This window comes from Euprymna scolopes, chromosome 18, assembly GCF_053919585.1.
Source record: "Euprymna scolopes isolate OS-2025 chromosome 18, ASM5391958v1, whole genome shotgun sequence".
NCBI lineage: Eukaryota > Metazoa > Mollusca > Cephalopoda > Sepiida > Sepiolidae > Euprymna > Euprymna scolopes.
In genome coordinates this window covers 99,519,750-99,531,008 of record NC_136499.1, presented here as the reverse complement: position 1 = coordinate 99,531,008, position 11,259 = coordinate 99,519,750, and the positions used below count along the sequence as shown (strand labels likewise).

Sequence of the window (11,259 nt, the reverse complement as noted above, 5' to 3'; positions counted from 1 at the left end):
ATATATATACATATGTATGTATATATATACATATATATATACATATAATTCAAATATATATATATATATATATATATATATATACTAGCAAAGATATCCGTACATTGTGCGGGACTTTGCTGTACGCTCGGTTACCCAGGAAATGAATAACCAAGCATACAGCAAACTCCTGACCTTACCATTGACCTTGATCTTGGAAAATGGTGTGTACCATCGCTAGGTTGGAAACCATCATCACGTCAGGTTTGATTATTATCGGTCCAGTGAGGTGGGTTGTAGGAGGGTATATATACATAGGCTATGATCTTGATCTTTGACCGTAACCATGAAAAATGGTGTGCACTACCCCTAGGTGATAGAAATATTATGATGCCAGGTTTGGTCATGATTAGTCCAGTGGTGTGGGCTGTAGGAGACTTGTACACACAGACACACACGAACACAACTACTGTTATATATACATATATATATATATTTATATACTAGCAGTATGCCCCACGTTGTCTGGTTGTAAAATGTGGATGAATATTATATTTTGATTAATGCAGAATTCTTATTTAATAATCAGAAATACTGCAAATATTTTAACATAACATTAAATTACTTAAAAAAACAAAATTAATTAATGAAAAAAAAAAACAAAAAAAACGAAAGAAACTGAAACATGCGTATGCAAGTATTGTTTTTTTTTCTAAACAGTTCTCTTCTTGTAAGTAGTGAGTGAAGTACGATAACCATTAAGCCAGCTTGAAACGATATTTAAAACGTGTTTACAAACCTACTTATTCTTAACATAAGTAATCCATCATGTGAATGATTCATGCATGTGCATTTGTGAAATAGTTGACAAACAGATAAAAATTCTATGCCCCCCCCCACCATGCCAATTTTTCAATTCTGACCCCTTAGCAAACCCTTTTAGCAGGATGAAAACTGATTAAAAGTTTTTAACGTCTGAATACCTTATATACAAATTTCAAGTTTTTATGACAATGACCGATTCTACGCATGCGTCAAATGACGTCGTGACCTGATTTACTTTAAATAGTTGAAAAACCGAACAAATTTCATGTATGTCACGTTAGCTCAAGGCCTTGGTTCATTATCTAAATGTTTTGGTTTCAAATCGTGGTGTGAGATGTTTTTTGTTTTTTTTTTCGATTTTTTAAATGTAAATATTGAACCAGTGTTATTTAAGCCATTTTTCACGTAACATTCGTTTTTCTGCTTATTTTTTATTTTTTTTTTTACTTCGCTTATTCTTAGCGACACCCAAAAACACCCGGGTACCCACCGATATTTAAAATTTTAATATCGAAACAGGCTTATTTAAGCCATTTTTCACGTGTTTGTTTTCTGTTTTCATCGTTCGTTTGCCTTACGTTAGTTTTTTTGTGTTTTTTTTTCCCGCTTAATTGTTAACGTTGCTTTTTTTTTTTACTTCGCTTATAACAAACAAACCTACGTCGTCGTAACGCTCGACGACTTCTGGCCGCGCACCTGTCAATTTGATTCTTACTTAAATAAATTCAAACATCTTTCACTAACTCATTCTGGCTGGCCGATTTTATTTTCAAACTTCGCCTCAGGGCTTTGGGTTCGATCCCCCCCTCCCCCCCGGGTTCTTTTTTATTTTACCCCTGCTAGTAAAATAATAAAATAGAAAAATGCTGTTTAAATTCCTAAGGATACTAAGTTTAACCCATTGCAGACTTAGCATTTGCACAAGCTGACTTACAACTAGAAAATTCAGAATTACGAAAGGAATTTGACTATATAACAGTGGGAAAAATGAAACATTGTAAGACAGAAAATGGGCATCATCAGTTATTTACCATGTAGCTGTTTCTGTGACTTAAAAACATGACAGCTGTTAAATTCATGACTCTTCAGTGGAAAATATCACTGCCTCAATAACAAAATATAGACACAATTCGGTTACTATTTCACTGATATATATATAAAAATTAATAATATGTATATAAGTGACCTTGTTTGTCTGTGTGAGGAACAGTTTCTAAAAAACTTCTCTCTCAATTCTCTCTATTCTGTGACATGTTAGCATATAAATTATATAGAAACAAGTGAAGCATGCATGGTCCCCCATGAGTGCACAGTGAATGAGGTATAAAAAAATGACCAAGTTCAGCATTTGTCCCCACCACCCCCATTTAACCACAAATATTTAAATTTGAGTTCAGTATCATGCAAAACTGCTAAATAGACATACACAGAAAACTTTGGACAAATATGGTAAAATAGTTCCCAAAATGGAGTGTTTTTATTAGCCCTAAAAGAGCCCCTGGGGCACACCAAAGAGTTATCGCAAAGTATAGACAAACAAAATTATATAGAAATCAGTTAGTTACAACTTTTCAGAAAGTTTTATAAAAATTCAAGGCATCAATTTTTTTTTAATACACACAAAAGTGTAAATTTTAGCCATTTTAATCTGAAAGTTGGGGGGGGGGGGCCGGAGTTTTCCCGGAAAATCCGTTCTGTTACTTTTTTACTCATATCATGTTTAATGTTTGTGCAAAATTTCAAAAAATTCCAAGGCATAGTTATTGAGAAAAGTGCAGATAAACGGACGAACAAACAAAGGTGAATTTACAGGTCCACCCTCCTTTTGTCGGGAGACTAATAAATATATTTTTCTCTATCTTTATAAAAGAATGTTTATTTGCACATACAAGATTTACTCCTAAACCAATTAATCAATCTTAATGAATTTAGGAACACAATTGCTAAGAGTAAGGATGTGTGAGATGGACTATATTTAGTTTAGTTTTATACAAAGGGGATAAAAAGAGGATAGAGGCCCTTTGGAAAAATTCAGATACCTCCGATTTTTGAAAAAATTTTAACCATAAGTTAATTAGACATCAATTAATAACTATTCTCCAAATTTCACATTCTTTGGAATATTTAAAGAGTTTTTAGAAAGCATAATTTAAGCACCCCCCCCTTTTCGAAAATTCAAAATAGATTTTAATTCCCAAGGCATTTGACACCAATTAAGCAAGATTCCCTGGATTTCAATTTCTTTGTAAGACCATTTAAGCTAAAATAAGTCTTAAATTTTAGACATTTTCTAGAATCAATATGATGTAATGGATTTTGACCCAAACTGGAACAAGGATTCTAGACATGAGGTTTCACATCATTATATCTTGATTTCAATTTTTATAATGAAACAAAAACTATTCTGTTTGCAGAATGAATTTTACCCACCTTATTCTTTTAGTGATATGATGTGTGGGTGTGTGTGTATATATATATATATATATATATATATATATATATATATATATATATATATATACATACACACACACACTTTTATATTAAAGGAACTTTGTATGTCTGTGACTATGGACTCGAAAACGGCTTAGCCAATTTCATGAAATCTCACATGAAGGTATTGTATATACCTGGTAGTGATCTTAGATAGTTTTTGCATTGAATTTGAAATGTATTCGATAAGTATCAATAATCAAAATAATCCGATGAAAGAAGGAGTAGGCGATTTTAACCAAAGTTAACACTTCATACTGCCTAATATCACAAGTGCATTTGAAAAGTTTTATTACCACACAAGCCAAAAGGCCTAAAAAATCAACAGTATGGCAGGGGTGTGTTCGAAATTAATATTTCTGTTTAGAGCACAATTGAAGTATGATTCTTGACTTTTGCATCTTAAACTTTAATTCAAGCAATTATATATATAAAATAATTTTATAAAATCAGCAGTAGGTTCTTTACAGTGCAATGTAAACTACAATGTATTGTGGACTAAGTCATTGTGGGGAGGCATGTGAAGCTTCCGTCCGGTGCACCATGATCGGCATTCAATTGATTTGATTGACAAATGGGCAAGTTCACTGATTTCAATGACAATAAAAACATGGGAGTGTGAAACATTTGTTGATCATCATTCAATCCCAGACAACGTCAGGTCACCCTGCTATTATATATATGATAGAGAGAGAAGATTGAGCATCTTTGAGAGAGTTATAAGCTGTTGGCCTTAGTGTAAAACAATGTTTCAGCATCTGCTATTCAATATTATTTGGCTTTCTGTCTGCTTTCCTTAATATATAGGACTTAATTCTCTTTTCTTCCTCATGATAATTCTTATGGGCCAACGAGTTGAATACCAGACTGCACAATCAAAGGTGATTTTATGATTGAGTTTGAAGTTTTTGATTAGCAGTAATTATCACTTTGTACATGGAGGATTGCGTAAACATGAGACACTAGTGTCTATAGGTAAAAATAATATGTGTGTGTATATATATATATATATATATATATATGTTTTATTTTTATTACTGTTTTTTTTTCTGTTCAGTTACATTTTTGTTTTAGCTACACGACCGTTTTTTACGGCCAAAAAACGGTCGTGTAGCTGACTTTACTTTCTATAAAGTCTGAGGAGGCTACATAACGGCCAAAAAACGGTTGTGTAACTGAAACAAAAAAAACTGAACAGAAATAAAAAGCAGTAATAAAAAATAAAACGCATATTTGCTTTACAACAGTATTGAGCACTTTCTTCAGGTTTTTATTAATTACCATTTCTAGTAAATATATATATATATATATTTGGGTAGAGCACTGTCGTAAATAATCTCATTCGCTACTTAATTGGCTGAAAAATGCGAAGCTCGCTGTTTATTTACAAACAGGCGGTTTGAGCACTGTATGTGGTGGACGGATGTTTGTTTAGATAGACATTCGGACAGGTTATTTGCGAGTATCGCTTCCGTGGTCGAGTGGGAGAACTGCTGACTATCAACACGATGGTTCTAGGTTCAGTCCTTGGCTTGGGAGAGGTGCTAGTCTAGCGGCACTGATGAGTTGTGATACAACGAAACAGGACTGTATGTCGATGACTGCAAATATATATATATATATATATATATATATATATATATATATATCCTATGTTTGTTCCAGAATCTGTAGCACTCATTTAACTTAAGTCGATTATTTGTGGAGAAGGGATTGAAAATGTGTAAATGTTAATTCTACTACAAACTAAAAACCTGCATCAAAAAATTTTGTTACCAAAACGTATAACAACATAAATTTGAGCTTTAAACAAAAATTTTTTTTCTAGAATTAAAATTTTACCCTTTGCCCCCAATGCCATCAATAAGTAAAATAAAAATGAGATCTTATTTCTTTTGTGCGATTTGTTTGCTTTCTGCACAAACAAGTAATATCACAATAGAGAAAAGTGATCCACCTATATATGTGGACACATGGCACAATGGATAAAGGTGTTAACTAACAATCAGTTTCAAAGTTGAAAGTGAAATTCTCAGTCCAGGCATCTACTCAGTCTACGGCATACAGAACGAGATCAATCTACCAAAGTGCATTAAATAAAGTGATCTATTCAAAATTCATATAAATTCCCATGTTCGGTACCTACATTGACTAAAACATTGGGTTATTTATTCTCATCTTTGATGTTATCGTCATTGGAAAAAATCAGAATAAAAATAATTATTTCCTTGGATAAGGTTTAAACTCTGTCCCTAAATATGGTGAGGTAACCAATTGACCCATAGCAGCTTGTATGAAATTATTACAATATATTAACTAAACTAGCTTTTGTTTTCTATTCTCTTTCCCTTTAAAGTTAAAAGTTAGTCAGCCAAAAGCAATGGAAAAAAAAAATGTTCTCTTTTACACTGGTTGAAGTTATTTATCTACCTCCCACAACAGGATGATGCGACACAAGGGTTGGAAAGTGTGATTTGAAAAGCCAGTGCCTTGGAGGAAGAGTACTCTAGCCTGCAAAAGAATGCCTGGGTAGTCCCATGAGAATTCCCTAGTAGGGATGCCTCAAGTGATTAGCAATAAACTAAACCTTTCTCAAAGGAAAAAAACAAAGCCTGGGAGGATGGGCTTACTAGAACTGCACAAGATTGGAAAGATACCTTAGTCAACAGGCAACATACAATCTGCACAATAGCCTATGCTCTGTTGGTTTTGATGTCAAGGGGAAAACCCCAGCTGGTCATCTGTTATTAAATTTGTGAATTGGGAAGCAGTATAAGGACTTTTCATTGTCAGAGTAAAAATTGCTTCACGCCTTCCTTTATTTATGACTAGCCTGGCATTGCCTGGGTGTTTGGAGGCGTGTATTGAGCAAAAAAAAAAAAAAGGTTGTAATAGGCAGGCAGGCTCGAACCTGTACTGCGAAGAAGAAAAAGAAAGTGAAAAAAAAAAAACAAAAAAAAAACATGATGCACTAGCTGTTGCGCCCATCGCCAAACTGGAAGTGATGTAGGCTTAAATTAAGGTTAGACAATCGAAAAGAAGAAGATGACTTTTGGAAATATCAGCAAAAAAAAGCAACCCTTCACTGTAGAAAAGTGCCCAGGTGAAGGAATTAATGTTTTTGGCCAATTTTTCGATATTTGTCATTCGAAGGATCAAGCTTCAAAATGATACCAATCTCGTGAAAATCTGTCAGCACTGTCAAAAGTTTTTGCGAGGCATACATACATACAAACATACATACATATATTTAAACAGACAGGTGAGATTTATATTATAGATTAATAAAAAATAAAATATTAACCATATTTATTGAAAAAATAAAATATTGATAATATTGATATTAAAAAAAAAATCAATGAAATCAACTGAAAATGCAATGTTTCTGTTAAGCAACACTAACCAATATTTGCGTCATATGACTGGGGAAATTTTTTATGTAGCTTATAGTACAAAGAAGTATCGATTGCAAAATTAAGGTGGGAGTAGACAGATTTTACTATATGTATAACAGGGATGTAACTAGTCAATAAAAAAAAAGTTGAAATTGAGGTGAATGTGTCGTCGTTGTTGTCATCATCATCATCGGTCTAACATCTCCTTAACCCAGTGTTTATTCATCCATCTTATCATCAGTTCCATTTTTATTACTTCCTCCCATGCCTTTCCCTGCCAACTAACCCTGCTACCTCAATCGTTCTACCTCTACTAACCCAAGACTTCTCATCCATTCTTTCAACATTGCCATACCATCAAAGTCTACTCTTCCGCACACATCTCCCTATACTGTTCAGATTTATTCTTCTACTGATGTCATCAGATCTAAGCCTTACATTATCCATCGATGATACTATTCTCATATCATTCCTATTCATGCAACACATGACCTCAACTCTCACTCACTAGGTTTCACTTTCATACATCATCATATTGTGTACTTATGTCAAATGCATTCTTACTTCGATTGACAGTAAAGGTAACACTCTGCTGGTTAGTAATGGCAGAAGTTCCTTCTGAACTTACTTCATCCACTTCTAATTCTTGACAGCAGATTTCAACTAAAAAAACAGGGAACTTATATACATGGGAGTTTTTATTCAATGCCTTTCCTGGAGGCTAGACAAAAGGTCAAGTGTGGTTTTGAAAAGCCAGTGCACTAGGAGAATCGCACTCTGGCCTACAAAAAGAATGCCTAAGCAGTTCCATCAGCATTCTCCAGTAAGGGTGCCTTAGGTGATTAGCAATAAACTAACCCTTCCTCAGAGAGAAGGTAAAGCATGGGAGGATGAATCTCCTACAACTCAACCAGACTACACCTCAACCCGACAGCAACAAAACCACTGTCAGACTGATTATCACGGATGCCAGCAGAAATTCACCTTTTCTAGACCAAAAACAAAATGGAGAACTCACATCTCTGATTCAAGATATTATTTTTTTAATTTCTAAGATCCACAAATATTTTGAATAGTGTTGCGACTATTAATCGGAATCATAAAAAATTTATAACTTTTTAGAGTATCAACCCTGTTCCCTCTGGAGTATATGATCTGCTTGGATTAGATCTGCATAATCACACCGATGTTTGCTCAGAGATGTACCGGCGATCTCCTTTTACATTGTGTTCTGCAATCCTAAACATGCTGCCTCAGAATAAAGTGAATGAACATGTATCACTGTCACATTTTCAGAGTTATGTATTTGTCTAACTATCCGTGATGTTCCTAAGTTTTATGCATTCCCTAATTAGCTTAGTAGCCTCTGTCTATTGCTAACAGTTTTATTACTATAACTCAATAAAGTGAAAAAAAAAAAAAAAAAAAATTAAATTTTAGCTTAATTTCCAATGCCAAAAACGATTCTGTTAACTGATTTTCATATATTTTTGTTTAAAAATTAATTTTGAATTGCTGATACTAATGATAAAATGATAAATATTTGTCGATTTTAAACTACCAATAAAAGTAAAATCCATAGATCAGTTGCACTAATTCGTTTGTGAAAAATACAGGTACATATTAAATGGATTTTCTAATAATCTAAAAAAAAAAAAAAACAACAAACAAATCTATAGCTAAATATTAAGAGATATTAAAAGAATCAAAATAGGTAATTGTATTGGAATCAAAAAAAAACTTGCAATCATCCTATCATCATTTTCGAAGAGAACGAGAAACGTCTTGCTTACCTCTCTGTGCTCTTTGCTCACTTTCAGCGAAGTAAAAGCCTCGTCACCAATACGACATGGCCAATGGACCTTTCGAGTGAGTTTTGGCACTACTGCTGCTGCTGCTTTGGTACTATCGTCTGTTGTACCAGTCTTGGAAGTGCTGCTAGATGTTTTACTGGTTGAAGATGAACTATTTGGAACCGCTTTAGTTGGGGCAGCAACGTGCGATGACTTGATAGTTGTGCTGCTTATGCTGCTGGTGCCAGGCCTTTCACCATCCTATAAAGAAACAAAATAGATTCTTTTAGAGTCAAGTTGTAAAAATAAATAAATCAACGGAAGAAAATTCAAAGATTGCTGACCTCAAGCCGACAACAATATCATGGCTTTCTTAGTTAAAGAAATATCCAGAGGTGGGAAGTTAGATTCAATACTTGAGGCAGTTGTAAAAAAGCACCAACTATTACTACTACAATTCTGGCAGAAATAGGGCGATCACAACTATGTTCGAAAATTCATTATGATCAGTTAATTAGTTTAGATGTGAATCATGTACAAACAAGTATACAAATAAATATAAATAAGTATGTTTACATATTTACATACAAAAGTTTATATATACCTTAGATTATAGAAAAAAAAGGATTTTGTGCAATCGATCAAAATGCAAATATGATTTGAGCTTCAGAGCAAATATTTTAATGAAATCAATTAACCAAAGGAAAAAAAATCAGTCCATCCCAATAATTTTATTTATTTTTTATATTTTTTTTATTTCGGTAAGTGCAAATATATAAATAAGTATGTTTACATATTTTCATAGATTTACATACTCAGATTATAGAAAAAAAAAAAATTTTTGTACTATCAAACAAAATGCAAATATGATTTGTGTTTCAGAGCAAATATTTTTAAAAAATCAATGAAATCAATTGATCAAAGGAAAAAAAATCAGTCCACTCCCATAATGTTATTTATTTTTTATATTCTTTTTATTTCCGTAAATGCAAATATTTTTATCCTTTTACACCTTACACGTGTTTCGCAGTCAATAACAAAAACTATTTTCTACCTTTTTGTTTTGAATACTGTGTCGTTTTTATTTTTAATTAATATTTGTACGTCTCTGAAGAACACATAAACAGACAGACATTAGTTTTTGTTACTGGCTGCAAAACGCACATAAAATCTATAGCCTCCATTCAGTCTCAAAAGACAATAAATAAGCCCGGTAAGGGTAGCTACACGTGTAATTATGAGGCAAGGGTTTCGCGATCCCCAACCACATCTCTCCTGAATCGACACTTTGTTCAGTGGCAAGAGAAATGTTAGACGCCTGGAAACAGAGCAGAGATAAGCATAGAGCACATACAGCACCTGGAATTCCTAAATGTTCACCCATTTTAGTACTGACCAGGTTTAATGTTGCTTAACTTTAGTGATCTAACGGGAACCGGTGTGTCAATGTGATTATGCTGGATATAAGATCTAAAAGGATTAAAATGTTGGCAACACTTGAGTGTGAACTGATTGTTTTCTTTGGTTAATAGGATGCAACAAACCAATATCTATACATGTAAAAAAAAATTAATATGAAAAATATATAAATGCTTATATCTTTTCACTATATATTTATTATTTGTTGATGTGTAGGAATACAAAATGCCTTCTATAAATTTTTCTTTTTAAAATAACATTTTTGACTGTTCCTTCAGCCTTCCCCAGTATATTTATTACCCAGAATTCAACAATCCACAATATGATAATTTCAGAGACAATTAATAATTTATTTATTTTTTTTATATATATAACAAATATTGATCTAACAGGTTACCGCTGATCTATAACTTTTTTATGGAGTCTGCTATCCTTCATTCTGCCATTTCCCATAATTTCTTTTAGAACTTTTATAGTTTGTTGATGCATTCATGCATTTTTAAAAGTCGGGTTAGCAGGTCTTTCAAGTCATGCAGATTAGTAAGCCAATTCTTTGGATGTTTTTCTTCCCATCATTCGCTACTTCTCTTGAGATCATCTTCTGACCTTTATTAGACAAAGGTCACTAGTTATCTCATCTTGTGAGGATGATGCTTCTTTCAGGATGATTCTTAACTCGGCCAATTAAGGAATCCTTTTTGCATGTGTTTAGGGGAGGAGGAAGGGGTGTTTAATTACATTTGCATCTTTTGCCATAATAGTTGGTAAACCAATTAACTCTCCCTTCCTGGATCACATCAAATTTTCATCAGCATTTTTTTTTTAGTAACATGTAACATATGGAGTAACAACTAAGAAAAAAGGAAATAAAGAAAAAAAAATCAAAAGAAAAGTAAAATCAATAAACAAAAAAGAACCTCAGAAAGAAACAAATAAAAACCTCAGAAAATAAAATAAAAAAACCTCAGAAAATAAAATAAAAAAAACCCAGAAAATAAAATAAAAAAACTCAGAACAACTAGAAAATAAAGACACACTTAGAAAAATAAAGACACACTGAGAAAAAAAAGTAAAACTTAGAATAAATAAAGTAAAACTTAGAATAAATAAAGTAAAACTAAGAATAAATAAAGTAAAAATAAGAATAAATAAAGTAAAACTTAGAATAAATAAAGTAAAACTTAGAATAAATAAAGTAAAACTTAGAATAAATAAAGTAAAACTTAGAATAAATAAAGTAAAACTTAGAATAAATAAAGTAAAACTAAGAATAAATAAAGTAAAACTTAGAATAAATAAAGTAAAACTAAGAATAAATAAAGTAAAAATAAGAATAAATAAAGTAAAACTTAGAA

At 32.4% G+C, this 11,259-nt stretch overlaps 1 protein-coding gene across 2 annotated transcripts in view; it reads right to left on the bottom strand.

The window, feature by feature from the left end:
* The window catches only part of LOC145297712 (wings apart-like protein homolog), a 427,159-nt gene that overhangs the window by 272,423 nt on the left and 143,477 nt on the right, over window positions 1-11,259 (bottom strand). For both annotated transcript variants that reach the window (XM_080143917.1, XM_080143918.1), the window contains one exon: window positions 8,486-8,746. In XM_080143917.1, coding sequence (XP_080000043.1) covers window positions 8,486-8,746 — 261 coding nt within the window. The remainder of the gene's footprint in view (window positions 1-8,485; window positions 8,747-11,259) is intronic.